The sequence below is a fragment of the Platichthys flesus genome, chromosome 7, assembly GCF_949316205.1.
Source record: "Platichthys flesus chromosome 7, fPlaFle2.1, whole genome shotgun sequence".
NCBI lineage: Eukaryota > Metazoa > Chordata > Actinopteri > Pleuronectiformes > Pleuronectidae > Platichthys > Platichthys flesus.
In genome coordinates, this window is record NC_084951.1 from 5036173 (window position 1) to 5051346 (window position 15174).

The 15174-nt window shown below is 40.3% G+C and overlaps 1 protein-coding gene across 2 annotated transcripts in view; it reads left to right on the forward strand.

Annotated features, from left to right (window-relative positions):
• lamb2l (laminin, beta 2-like) overlaps positions 1–15174 on the forward strand; it is a 58056-nt gene that overhangs the window by 29023 nt on the left and 13859 nt on the right. For both annotated transcript variants that reach the window (XM_062392523.1, XM_062392524.1), the window contains exons 4-16: positions 2038–2173; positions 2556–2629; positions 3269–3457; positions 3660–3723; positions 3871–4073; positions 5406–5526; positions 6788–6976; positions 7484–7663; positions 7759–7871; positions 8224–8303; positions 8640–8796; positions 10732–10872; positions 13854–14015. In XM_062392523.1, coding sequence (XP_062248507.1) covers positions 2038–2173; positions 2556–2629; positions 3269–3457; positions 3660–3723; positions 3871–4073; positions 5406–5526; positions 6788–6976; positions 7484–7663; positions 7759–7871; positions 8224–8303; positions 8640–8796; positions 10732–10872; positions 13854–14015 — 1809 coding nt within the window. The remainder of the gene's footprint in view (positions 1–2037; positions 2174–2555; positions 2630–3268; positions 3458–3659; positions 3724–3870; positions 4074–5405; positions 5527–6787; positions 6977–7483; positions 7664–7758; positions 7872–8223; positions 8304–8639; positions 8797–10731; positions 10873–13853; positions 14016–15174) is intronic.

Here is a 15174-nt window from a genome sequence, read left to right on the forward strand (position 1 = left end):
CAGACTTGGGGGTGACAATTGCTCTTGTTATTGTGTTAGCGTTTGTATATTGTTCCACCTTCTGGTCTCCTTGATGCATCAAGTTGACATTAAAACCTTTTGCATAAGACATCAGCTGCTGCCTGAGTTCTCCTGTCATCAGCTTCCAGAAAACATCCATAACAGTGATGAGTGATTGCCGTGCTGTGCTCCAAGGTGCCAAGAAAGAGAGCACACCTACTTACACATTCACACACGCTCTCGTACAGAGACATTGTATTTGCCAAGCTTGGAAAAAAAGGTTGAGTATTTAGTTTAAAACTGAGTTGCATAATAATAGTAATTGTCATGTGAAATACATTGCAATATTTAAACAGTGCAGGTGTGCCTCTTGGTGTCTTGTAAACCCATGGGGATTGTATAATCTGTGGTCATGACACAAAAAAACAATTAACTGTATATGAGCGAGAATGGCACTCAGGACAGTTAACAGTGTGGTGCACCTGAAGATGTCTTTTCTGGTTTGTAGTTTGGTTCCCAGTGATTTTGCGGCTGCCCCCAACAAAACCACAAACTCACCTTTTCTCTCTGTGGCGTTATATTTGAAGAGGCTCTTTCCCTTCACTGCGTGTGTTCCAACACATCCTACAGCCACAGTATTTAGTAGTTGCATATTATAAGTGGTCACAGTAAAGCTGCTGTGATTACTCTGTGCTTAGATGTGTGTTTGGATGGATATGTCACTGTGCTGAGAGAAATGCCCTGTTCGTCTCTGAGATGAGGGTGGACAGTTTCATGCTGGGTTTGGGGAGGGCAGGTAGAGAAGGCAAGCATGCATGTAAAAACACAGACACCCGATTAACACGTATAGATGTAAGTGGGCGTGTGCGCACACATGTTGTCACGCAAAACCACATACGTCCAGCACTTCCAGCACGCTTTAGTGCATTTCTTTTCAGGGTCTCTTAACAGCCATGTTGTTGTTAGCTGCTTAATCACCCCTGACAACAGCCTAATTAAGAAACGCTGCCCCGGAATCCACAGTTTTTCTGTGCCAACCTACCCTCACTTCCCTCGTTCTGCCTCCCTGCTCCCCTCTCTTTGGCCCCCTCTCAAAAGCATACCCCCCTTAACATTGTCAGCATCTCTCTCGCTCTCTGGCCATATCATTCTTTGTCCGTCACCCCAGCTGAAAGCCCTCTTCATTGCATACTCGCGTATCTTACCTATTTCTTTCCTTTCAACAATCATCGTCTTGAACTATTTTCATTCAGCCCGTCATCCAAGCTCCTGCTCTTGGCCTTGGTCCCCACATTGTTGTATTGTTCCCATGCCCTTTGCCTTCACACCCATCGACTGATTTCACCATTCCACTCTTGCATGTTCATTTCCTGGCTTACAAATCACTGTGGTGGACTTTGATCGTGTTTGAGATTACTGCTTGTTATTTGTGTGTCACCACCATCTCACCAACTATCTCTGAAAATACCGAATGTTTTGCTAGTCACAGAAAGCAGTGTCCCACCCTAAAGCTGGGGTATTATAGGCTCTCCACACTTGGCGATGATCTTCGCAGCACCATTGGTGCTCACAAGAATAGAGACCGGCCTGTTGTTTGCCATATATCTTCACCCCTGCCTCCATCTCTCCCACTGACTTTCTTATTCTCATAAGCCTCTCCTCTCTTCGTCCCCCTCATGTATTCATTGCTTTCTTTTCTCTCCCTCTGACTGCTCTTCCTTTTTAATCTTTTGACCCAGTGGAGACACAATCCAGTTCTTTATGGCTTTTTTCCCAAAGTGCTACTGGCACACGGTGGCAATACAGCTTGACAGCTGAAAGGCCTAATCTTAACAGCTCTATGACACTGTAAGATACAAGACCCAAGCTGATAGGAATGGAATCAAGGAGGATCGTATTGATGCAGCAATTTCAATCTAGGCTTATTGATTCATTAAGTATTATAGCAAGATTTTGAAAGTAGTTCACTACCGATGGATATTGAATAATTCTGAGAATCTCTGAATTAAAATGTTTCCTTTTACTCTTCTTTAAAAGGAGTCAGACAAGTGTTTCGAGTGTAGCTCCCAACACCGCTACGACCCGTACCACCACAGGAACAGCCACCGCATTGAAAACGTGATCAACCTCATGGACAACAGTGGGAGCAACACCTGGTGGCAGTCTGTCAACGGTGTGTGTGTGTTTGTGTGTGTGTTTGTGTGAGTGTGTGTGTGTGTGTGTGTGTTTCTCTCTCTTTATGTGTGTTTGTTTGATGAACATGTTGTTCTTGTGAATTTAGAGTTACCTCTTGATGGTAAGGATCCTATAAATTTAAGTCTTTATCAGTTTACTCAAGGAAAGCTGCTTAGATACAGCGATATCCTGAAAAATTGTTTTATTATTATCTATACTGTAGCTCAATCTATTACTTTAGAAGAGAGAGAATGAATGTAAAGAAAGTTTGAAGAGTTATCTCTATAATCAGTCAGTAAAGCAGACAGTGACTTTAGGAGATGATACCTCTACATAAATTGTACATTGTTAATTGTATTAAAAAGTTATTTCCTCCACAGGACAGGAGAGCGTGGGCATCAGACTGAACCTTGAGGCCGAATTCCACTTCACACACCTTATCATGAAGTTTAAGGTAAGCTGACATTTTTTGCATGGGTATGTGAGTGCCTGCATGCGTGTGTTTTTGCAAATGTTCTCTAAAATCCTCCAGAATTTTGACTCGTAATAAAATATCAATGTAGCCGATCCCTGGCAGTTTTTCACTATAGTTTTGAAAAAAAAGAGATTTAATAAAAGTCGGATTAGATGTGTATCATGATATAAATCAATGAGTGATGCACGCCTCTTTCTGTGACACGTGTGTCTTTGTTATTAGTTTAGGGGATTAAAAGTCTTGAATAAAATATCATGACATGACTAAAATGGTTTAAAAGCTGTAAACAAAACAGTTATGTCTTCTACTTTCCTTTGCTTCCACAATTTTATTGCACATTTTTTATAAACATGTCAAACATCACAACATACGAAACCTATAGCTTCTCTAATTCTGAATAGGCTGAAGCATGGGAGGCTGTGTTGGTTATGTACACTCTGCACTTGGCCTGAATCTGTAGTAAAGCAAACATGAAACAAAAGGTCCAGGTAACTCAGCCTCACAAGCTGTTGTCATCTTTCTCTGATAGTCCATATGTTACTGATTGATGTGATGAAATTAATTAATTAATTAGTACTAAGTCCATATTATTTTCTCTTTGTCACTTTCCCTCCTCAGACGTTCCGACCTGCAGCCATGATCATCGAGCGTTCTGCTGATTTCGGGCGTACATGGCGCCCCTACCGATACTTCGCCTCCAACTGTACCAGAACCTTCCCTGGCATCTCTTCCAATGGCCTTCACCACATCAATGATATCATCTGCGAGGAACGCTACTCTGACATTGAGCCCTCCACTAATGGAGAGGTAAGGTGGAGGAGATGGTACAGACGTGATGGATAAGGCTCTGTACTTTACAGCTTTCCATTTCTGTGGTTCTCAGCTCCAACCCCACTGGTTCTCACTCTAGGCAGGAGTCTGATAATGTTTAGGATACAGTATCTTATAGCAGTGTTGTAGTGCTTTTCTCTCAATCTCTCCATCTGAAAATGTCTCTTCTTTATTCAAGGTTATTTATAAAGTGTTGGATCCTGCCATTCATGTGAGAGACCCATACAGCTTGGACATTCAAGGTCAGTGAGGACTTTCAAACTCAGAATATGGAAAATTTACAGTCATTAGAAGCTCAGCGCAGTGTATCTCTGACAGATTCCATAGCCTTTGTGTCAATTGAATAATACAGCAATCAGATTTAACTGGTCTCTTTTTTGTCTGTACAGAACTTCTGCGAATCACCAACCTACGAATCAACTTTACCAAGCTAAACACTCTGGGAGACGACCTGCTGGATCGACGTTTTGACGTCCTTCAGAAATATTATTATGCCATCTATGAGCTGGTGGTCAGAGGGAGCTGCTTCTGTTATGGTCACGCCTCAGAGTGCGCCCCAGTGCCAGGGGTTGATGCCCGGGAAAACGGCATGGTGAGTTACCACACTGTGTAACAAGAGTATTATTTTTACTAATATACTGTTGAGACATTTTTGACGATTCTTACACATTACTGTATAAGCCACTTTTTATTATGTATATAATGTATATTACATATTATATTTGTAGAGGAGATTAGTGCCAAATTAGTGTCTAAATTCTACAGATACTCATTCTCTCTTTAAGCAGTACCAAAGGTCAAGTAATAGATAAAGGACCAACCAACAGTACATTGTAGCATCTATGTTTAGTGGCTTTCATATCTAACTCAGATGCTCCAGACAGAGATGCACCAACTTCAACTCTCACCAACTTCAACTCTTTTGCCTATTTCAACTGTGGCAGGACTTAAGGACACAATATGATTTATGAATGCATATTTAGACTTAACTATCCAATAGGATGCGAACACCTTCATGTAACATAGAGAGTGACAGCAATTCTAGCCATTCATGGATGTGCTGTTAGAATGGGTGATGCAAGTAGAGGGAGAGAGATGGGGAGGCTGTGCTGATGCCCAAGTTCTCCTTTCACCAGCTTCCAGAAAACTTCCATAACAAATTCTTTAATTATTAGGGCTGTAACGATCCTCAAACCGAGACCGAATTTGTGATCTAAATGTCCAGGATATCATGTCGCGATATATTTCTGCCCAGCCCCACATGCTGAAGTTACAGTTACTGCTGGCTTTATGTTATTATATAGGGTTTGCCTTGAAACTGGCCATAAATGTCAGTGTGTGAGAGAGAAAGCGAGAGAGAGAGAGAGAGAGAGATCTACGGCTTCTTACTGTATAGTTCTGGTATTTATTTAATTGCGTAGGATTAATTCTAAAAAGGAAATAAAGTATTCATACCAGAAACCTAAAAGGCTGTAATTATAATAAAAGTTAATGTAAAAAACAGTCTCTCTTTATCTCCGTCTCTCTCTTTTTTCACACAAACACATTCTCACAAACGCATACCAGCACACTGAAACCTACGAGTGTAAGACAGGAAGTGGTCTTGCCGTTATCAACATCATAAAGAATTCGCCCAGAAGCTGTCAGATGACTTAAATTAAGACCAAGAAATGCAGACACTTGCCTCTGTAGAGCTTCCTGGCCCTGCTGAAAATGCCTCATCTGTAGAACTATGTATTCTGTCTTTTGCAGAGTTTGTAAAGTTTCATAACTTTTCTTCTGTTTCGTAATTGTTTGTTGCCGTACTTAATTTATGTGAAGTCAAGGCCAAGTGTTCTTAAGCGTTTTTCCTCTTTACTGTTTCAAATGTTGGTGATTTAATAAAACCCATACATTTAATTTTTGCTGCATTCTGATTGGACAGATCCACGGTCGCTGTGTATGCAAGCATAATACAGAGGGCCTGAACTGTGAGCGCTGCAAAGATTTCCATCATGACCTGCCATGGAGACCAGCGGAGGCAGAGAACCCGCACACATGCAGAGGTGGAGCTCGCACACACATACAACAAAACTATAGTTACTACTTACTTAACCCTTAAAGTGATGTTCTCTGAAAAATGAAAATTCTTAACTTTTACCTAAACTTTTAAAGGTGTCTTCACCTTCAATGTCATGATTTATGTTATGGGGACTTTTTTGAGTTTTTTTTTTATAGATAATGTGTAAACATTATCTATAAAAATAATATACACAGACACACACAATGATTTATTTTGTATTCATTTTTATACTACTGCCTGTTAGTGGAATTTTCAACTGTTACTCTAAGACACACACACACACACACACCCCCACACACACACATATATATATATATATATATATTTATATACTCCTGTTGGAAAATACAGAAGTGGGGAGTTACTGTTCTTTTAAATTCTTCTTGCTGTAGACCAAAAAAAACTAGTGCTGTCAAAAGATTAAAATATTTAATCGCATTTATGTCATAGTTAACTCAAAATTAATCGCGATTAATCGCAAATTTGTATCTGTTATAGATGTCCCTTCATTTATTTCTTCTCCATCATTTTTTTTTTTTAATGCTCTATCAACATGGACAAGTGGATTGGCTTGCTTTATGCAAATGTTTTATTTTATTGAAAAACAACATTGCCAAACAGGGCACTACAAAATAAAATTATAAAGTGCACATTTCAGGTAAACAAGGACTACGGTGCGCTATCTGGAACCACACACACACACACAGACGCACACACACACTCGCCCGCTCCTTGTTCCGCTCCGGCCTGATACGATGATGTTTTAAATAATGATTGTGACTTAGTCAACCACCAACATGCAAAAGCGTGTGTCACGCGGCGAAAGCGTGAGAGTTGGCAGCTCTGCGTTAATCTCGCGATAAAAAAATTAACGGCATTAAAATGGGTTTGCGTTAACGCCGTTAATAACGCGTTACACTGACAGCACTAAAAAAAACGTATATGTTACATCTGCAGGTAGCAGTTCTTTGATTACTCACCTTCTTGTATTGTAATTGTACATGTACTGTCAATGTATCCTGTTGTGCTCCAGAAAGCTCAATTGAAAAACACTCAGATACTGATGACATGCGATTGTACTGTAAGCCTCTGCCTCCTGTAGAAGCAACTCCTCCCTGAGAAGCTGTATTGAACTGTCTCCTCGGCTCATGGAAGTCTACTGCTTTAAAAGACAATGACAAACTTGTCGTTCCTTCTTACAGTCACAGTAAACTTGTCATCTTTTTCCTTGCTTGTTTCCCCAGAGTGTAACTGTAACGGCCACTCAAACCAGTGCCACTTTGACATGGCGGTGTATCTGGCCACGGCTAACAATAGCGGAGGAGTGTGCGATGATTGTCAGCACAACACCATGGGACGCAACTGTGAGATGTGCAAACCGTTCTACTTCCAAGACCAAATCAGGGATATTAGGGATCCACGGGTTTGTGTTGGTGAGTGATTTAACAATATTCTGCAGGACTGTGCACTTTAGAAGCTGTAAATGTTTTCTAAAATAAACCTAGTATTGATCATTAGTATTTAATTTTCCCAGACAGCAATCTAGCAGAGGTTTGAGAAACCTTTATATTTTACAGAGAATGTCTATAATTATTGTTATTAATTTGTGTCATTGACGAAACGCTTCACTTGATTTCAAGTCAGTAAACATCTGATCTTCAAACAGTATTCAAAACAAATGTAACTTATCAAGAGACATTTTCATTTGCTATGTTGGTTCATTTAAAATGAATATGAGAGTAAATGTGAATACATTTTAAAATCTATTATAATAATGTTGTTACATTTGAAAATTGTAGACAATCATTGAAAGTACCAAAAGTGCACGTCTGCTGTTTTTGTAACATGAGTGTCTTCTCACCATATGAAGTATCATGTAGTAAGTTCTCTTATCTGATGTTTTTGTCGCTCATTATTTCTCCCCTTTACCTGACCTCCAGCCTGTGACTGTGACCCTGTGGGCTCACTGGAGGGGGGTGTGTGTGACAGTCACACCGACCCAGACATGGGGATGATCTCTGGACAGTGCCGCTGCAAAGCCAATGTGAAAGGCACGCGCTGCGACGACTGCAAAGAGGGCTACTACGGACTCAGCCAGAACGACCCTCTTGGCTGCCAGCGTATGTATTTGTGTGTTTGTGTGTGTGCCACTGAAACCACACACATTTATAGTATGCATTTTTTCATGCGTGCATGCGTTTGTTTCTCCCATCAGCTTGCAACTGTGACCCTCGTGGTATCATTATGATGGGAGCTCCTTGTGATCAGATTAGTGGGGACTGCTCCTGCAAAAGATATGTCACAGGACGCTACTGCAACCAGTGTCTGGTGAGTAACAGCTGCTCTCCTTTCAATCTGCGGCTAATTGTAATAAATTGTAGATAAAACGAGGGAACGTCAAACTGTCAGGTTTTTAAATGTTGCACTTTCAGATGCATTTTGCGTATTTTAATAATGAAATTATTATCATAATTAATATATTGTTTTCATCATTTTATGAGCTGTTGCATCAGCCACTTTTTCGGACCGGTGAAATCTTGTCAGACTTTAAAGAAGATAAGGTTTTAGAGTGGACCGGAAGTAGTGATAAAGAAATATACAGTTTTACTCTACTAGGTCAACTGAGCTTCAGACATGTCACTGTACATCCTGGTATTGAGGCTTATTTCCCTCCCTGCAGCCTGAATACTGGGGGCTCAGTAACGACCTGGCCGGCTGCAGACAATGTGATTGTGACTTTGGTGGAGCCTTCAACAACAGGTACGGACAGAAGCCAATCCTTATCATAATTGAAATTCATCTCCCGACGCACCTGAACACATCATCAGTGATGTAAGCTGGGGTCATTGGGTGTTTTGGGTCTTCTAACCTCAGACGACCCAGCCGTGGTTGGACAGGCCACAGCTCATTATATATGCTTTTTGATATGTCTTATAGATCGTGTGAAAATCATGGTATAATTTACTTTGATTAACTTTGAAGTGAGGGTATGAATCATTCAATCTGCTCCTGAGTGAAGACTGAAATGAAAGGGAGAAAAGAACAAAATGTTGAAACATTTATATACTTTTAATTCACCGTTTTCTGTAACTTAAGGTGCATGATGGAAAATGGCCAGTGTGACTGCAGGAGACATCTGATTGGTCGACAGTGCTCAGAAGTGCAGCCGGGATATTTCTGTGCTCCCCTGGACTACTACAAATACGAGGCTGAAGACGCTACCGGACACTCCCCCAGTGACCCTGCGCTGCCGGTGAGCACAGCAGTACAGCTCAGTGTCCATCAGAACAGTTCACATTGCAGTCATTGGACACAGAGCTTCGAGTATCGTGCCAGGGTTCAAGAATTTATGAATCCCAGTTAGAACGAAACAGGTCCCAGACCACATAGGATCCTATCGTAGACACATGCCTCAACATCCTTCACAGTAGATATAATCTTCCTCTGTCTGTTTTGTAGCTCAGACAGACTGTGCAGGCTGTTCCAACAATTTATCTGATGACATTGGATAATGTGATGATATGAAGGATGGCAGCAGAACATATTACAAAATTCTTCCGAAACCAAGCAGGTTGAGCAACAAGACATCTCCCACTTTTTAAAACCTAACTTTTAAAAAACACATTTTGTCTCTCCATTGTGGTGGAGAACTCTTTGCATAGTTTTGTCTATAGTTTACCTGAACTATATTTCAATAACCCACACTCAAATTGTATTATGTTGTCTGTCTATACATATCTGTCACACATAATCCATTCAGATTAGCTTGATTAATTTATTTCTATTCAGATGTCATATTTATTCATCATTCACATCTTTATAATAATATTATCTTATATAATGTTGTTCAAATGAAATTTCTTTACCAGTTTGAATAGTGACCTGCCAGTTCACAATGATCAGCCGAATCCTCACCACAAGACCCTTACATATTTGATTTGTCTAGATTTGATTCAGACCAAGTTCATTAGAGAAGTTGGATTTAAGCCTTCTTATTTTGGATCATACTAGTGCAGTGTAGCTGTCAACCTACTTGTTTTTAATGAGCTGTTCGTTTGGCCTGTGGTACTGCTGGTTGCAGCATTCTATCAGAAACTGTAAAAGTTACCTGCAGTGGTTGAGCGGCCGCAAGTAAAGACCAACTGCAGAACTCTGAAAACATTGCTGCACCACAAACAGCTGTTCAACTGATTGTTTAAAGTTTGGTAAAGCTCAACTCAGTACGCAGAGTCCCAAACTTGGGAAACAGTTTTCAGTGTCGTAGTGGTGGCCACAACTATTGTAGTAAACTCGCTGCTGAATATCACCTATGCTGAAAAGTACCATCCAGCGCTGCTACAGAGGACTGGTCGTATATCGTCCAAGTTTATATTATTGAACATATCACAAATCTCACACTTTCACCTTTAACTCACAGTGACCATGATCCACCATGATCATGAGCCCAACACTCTGACAAGCCTCTTCCTGCTGTCACTGACTAATCGTACCTGCATTTGGACACACCATCCTTGTTTCTATCCTCTGCCATCACTGCTCTCTCGCATTCCTTCCTTTTTCTGTCAGTCTTTATCACTACCTTTCAACCACCTCCATCCTCACTCATAATAGACCTCCCCACCTCTGGCCCCTCCACTTCCCCCATCCAGCCCTCCGGGCAAGCTCAGGCAGCCCTTAGCCTTGCAACATCACTGCCACAGGAATGTTGACAGAAAGACAAGTACTGACTTCAGAATGTTTAGAAAAAACAGTGACACGAGACCCTAAGAAACAGGAGATGTGTCTTTGACATTTTGACGTCTTTGGCTCTTCAGGGGGTGAACTTGAGACTGGTTGGAAATTGAGTGTATGTGTAGAAGGACATAAGAAGAGTTTCCAAGTCAAAGTCCTGCATTTCTGTGCAGACTTAAAAGTATACAGCTAAAACCCAATAAAGTAAACACCTGATAGAAGAACAGATTCCAACCTGTCTCAATTAATTATTGCTGCTTTGCACACACAAGACACACACAGAAAAACACACTCACATTTTTGTTCCTCTTCAACAGACTGGTAATTTCAGCACAGCATCAGTCTCTCTGCTCCATGTCATTTTCACTTGTGAATGGGAAATCAGTAAAACATAAACCATGTCCTCTCCTCTCCTCTCCTCTCCTCTCCTCTCCTCTCCTCTCCTCCTTCCTTTCAGGGAAAAGTTCGTCCTCAGGCAGAGACTGACTGCGTTCAGCACCTCAGCAACCAACTGAGGCGTCACCGCCGCCACCACCGCATCCCCAACTCGCAGCAGCATCGGGCGGCGCTGAGACGGATCCGCCAGCTTCAACAGACAGTGGGATTATTACTTTGATTGATACATTGGTTCAGTTTTTGGTTGATGAGACACAGAATGTCCAAGTTAGAATACTTCTTTCCAAAAAAAGTCCTGAAGGTTGTATATGATAGGTGGATATAAATAATGAAGTCTGGTGGTTCTCAGCCTTTTTGGCATTGGATTCCTGCCCCTTCACCACAGGTTGAAATGGGCTTAATTGGCTCATGGGTCGAATGTCTCTTAATAACTGAAGTTGGTACTTGAGTTGCTGTCAGACAGGAACTGAACTCCAGAGGTGTATGAATGCAAATGTCAGAGCGAGAGCCTCCCGCAGTTCCTGCAGTCAGTATAAAACTAAAAGTCCACAGAAGGTGATTTGAGAACACAACTGGAGATCTACCGCTGGATGCACAGCGGGTGGTGGGGGAGTTACTGGTGCTTCTAACCTGACAGACGCCAGTATGAAAAAAAACAAAGATGATATAAATATTTCTGTTTGAAAAAGAGAGATTGTGGTGATAAGAGCCGATGTGCGTTGTGCCGCAAAAAAGATGATCTCAGCAGTGTAATTAATACTATACATCCTGCCTTTGCCCACTTCCCCAAAGCTCACCTGAGACCTGTGTAGAAGTAGCTGGTGTTGTGAACGAGTCCGTGCCGAGAACCCCCCGCTCTGTTGTGCATGTGTGAAATGAAAACTCAGGAGAAAGGACAAGTCTGAAAACAGCTTTCAATTTCTAATTTGAATGACGTTTAAAGGTGAAAGTATTCTATACGTTTCCCTACAAGGTTCCTTTTAGAAACCTTTGTTTTATATGGTATAAGGCATTGAATAATATATAGCAGTAACAACAGCCTACAGGAAATACTTTCATAGAGAGCAACATTTCTAAGGCTGACATGGTCAAGGTTTTGTGGTCATGTGCTGTTTGCACCTCTCTGCAGTTTGAGGTTACTTTCTCTAATTAAATTCTTGCGTGTCAAGTAAATTATGTCAGCACAATCTAGTCAAGCTTGAAGCTGAATATGTAGTGCATATTGAGTGTAGTGATGGAGTCAGGACCACCAACACTGAGACGATATAAAGTCTGTGGCCCATGATGTTCAATCCCAGCGTAGATCCTGGAGATAAATGTTCGTGTTTCATAAAGTGTTTATCAAAATACCAAAACCATTTTTTCTGTCGGATTTTAAAAAGTAAAGCTCAAAATTATTTGCACTAGTTTTGATATATAGTTTTAATACCTGCTAGTGGTGACGACACTAATAATATAATACAGTAAAACAAATGACATTCTTTAACTGTAAATACTGAGCATTTTAAAGGGCCCATCGTATGCCCATTTTACCACAGCTGATATGGTTCCTTGCGGTCTTAATGAAATGTCTGTAACATATTTTGGTCAAAATACCACAAGGATCATTTAAAACAGCAACTTTTTTAAAACAGCTGTTGTGCAATAGTACGTAAAAAGTGTAACCATAGAATGGTGTGCCTTTAGGCACTCAATAAATTTGGTTATTAAAATAAAATATAAAACATTAATATTTAAAATATTAATATTAAATCATAACTTTAATTGGTTAAAGTTCTTGCAGGGCACCACCCTTCATAGAAGGGAAAAGATAGCCAATTTATTGATCAAGATCAGTCTCATTTAGATCTACTTCAATTAGATATCTCCATATTTTACCATTAAAGATTATATAATGAACAATGAAGGTTATGGAGTTCTTAACAGTGTAACGGTTGGCAAGATTCACTTATGCAATATTAATGACAGAACATTTGTGAAAGAAGAACATTTATTATGAACATAATAAAGTATAAAAACACAAATTAGTTCCTTGACTTTCTAAGATCAATGGAACCTGTGGCATCTTGGGGGATTGAGTCCACTCCAGCACATGCGGCATGTTTGTTACAAGTTTGACTGAAAGGAGGCCTGTGGTTTGCACAAAAACCATGTCCCAACACAGCCCTCCTCAGATTGACCTGTTTCAAGTGCCTCAGCCCATTCGATGCACTCTAGCGTATCGTTTCTGAAATAGAGGAACCACAACAAATCGCGGGAGTTGTTTTTTTCCAGAGTTTTTGGGACGGTAGACATGCCAGATACCCAGAATTTCCCTTATTTTCCATTTACGGCCTCACAGTCAATAAGACATTTTATTTCACAAAGGTGAATTCATTTTGTAGATGTTTTTCTCTAGCTTTTGTTTTTTTTAATGAAATTATAGAAAGGCTTCATTCGGTTATTGAAATTAATTATCTAGTTGAAGGAATAACAACTAAGAGACTTGCATTTGACAGGATACCTCATTTATTTTTTAATTCTCATCCAAATAGTTATAAAATAATGACATTATTTGTCTAACAAATTAAACTCTGGAATGTAGCGGAGTAGAGGTAAAAAGCATCAATAAATTAAAATACTCCAGTTGAGTACTTGGAAATTGTTAGTTTGAACACTGTCATTGAGTAATATAATGTTGTTAATTAGTTTCCACCGAGACAGAGTCAAGAATGAGTCATGCATTGTCCAAACAAGCTAGAGGAAATAATGGGTGTGCTTATATGTTACTCAATAATCATGATCATTGCTCAGGTTCACAAATAGCTTCACATCTCTATGGATATATCATAGCTGTTGTGATGCATTTATATATATAGCAGTGCTGCGATCACTAATTTAGCACCAATAATGTTTGGTTGTTTGCGGTAAATCTCACACAAATGTTGAATTAATCTTCTAGCACTTGTATGTAACATTTTAAAACCAGGATAGACACTTTAAGAAACAGTGTCACCTTCCCAAATTTAGTTCCTATAATTTCAAAGCATTCAAACTGTTGATTGTACATGTAACTGAGCAAACTCTTCATAAAAGCTGCTTTATAGACTTCCATGAACCTATAATAAAGAGAGTCAGTGATGTGAACAGATTGGAAAAAGAAGAAATGGTAAAACCTTTGTTAATTCTTTCTGTCTCTCTCAGCCGGATGTGAGGACCGTTCACAGAGAGCACTCTCCGAGCCACATGGTGACGTGGACAGGACCTGGGTTCGCCCGCGTGAAAGACGGTGCTGGCCTGGTCTTTACTATCGACAACATCCCCTACGCCATGGAGTACGACATCATGATCCGCTACGAACCTGAGGTCTGTTGGTGGGGGGAGCATGACCTACAGTTGCAATCAGAAATATTCAACCCCCCAAAGATTTTAAGGATTTATCAATTCAAGTAGACAGAATCTTGTTCTTTGATCAAGATTCTGCTTCGGATGCCTTCTTTATGAGTTGAGTGATACAGAAAATCAACACGGAAAATGCATGATGTAGTATTTGTGTGTAGCAGTATATTTTGTTAAGATAGCCATGTCACAATTATTCAACCCCTATATAATATTGTTGTTTTTAAAGCTGTCTGACAGTTTTTTTTGTCCTAAAGTTGAGTTGAAACATTATTAAGCCTTTGGGAACTCTATACTGATCCTTCATTTGCTTCAGCTGTGATGCATATATAAACCCCACCCATGAAGGTATTCAAGGTGAGTTGCAATCATGGGAAAGACAAAGGAGCTTACACAAAAGCTGAGAGAGGAGATTATTTCATCACACCTGAAAGGCCTTGGGTAGAAGAAGAATTCCCCAAAAAATGATATTCCAAGAGACACAATTGGGAACATTATAAGGAAGTTTACAACTGATGGAGCAGCTTCAAACATGCCTGGCCGTGGAAGAAAGCCCAGCATTTCATCAAGGACCCTCGAAACTTAGTCAGAACAACTCAGATAAACCCCTGTGTGACTACAAGACACCTACATGATGACCTGATGAAGGCTGGTACAAGTGCTGCTGCAGTGGCAACTATAAGACATGCACTGAATAATAAAGGACTTAATGGCCGACTCCAAGACGCACTCAGCTCTTGACCACAAGCAACATCAAAAGTCGACAAGAATATGCCAGGAGGAATTTGGATAAGCCTACAGAGTTTTGGGTGACAGTTCTATGGACTGATGAAACCAAACTGGAACTGTTTGAACATATGGACCAGCGGTATGTCTGGCGTGTGAAAGGACAGGCTTATGACCAGAAGAATACCATCCCCACAGTCCAGCATGGAGGTTGGTCAAAGATGATATTGGGCTGTTTTTCTGCGGCAGGGAACTAGCAATCTTTATTGTGTACATGGCATCATGGATTCACAGAAATACCAGGCCATTTTAAAGAGGAATGTGATTCCTTCTGCTGACAAATTAAACCTTGGTGATCATTGGACTTTCCAGCAAGACAATGATCCAAAGCAAAATCTCC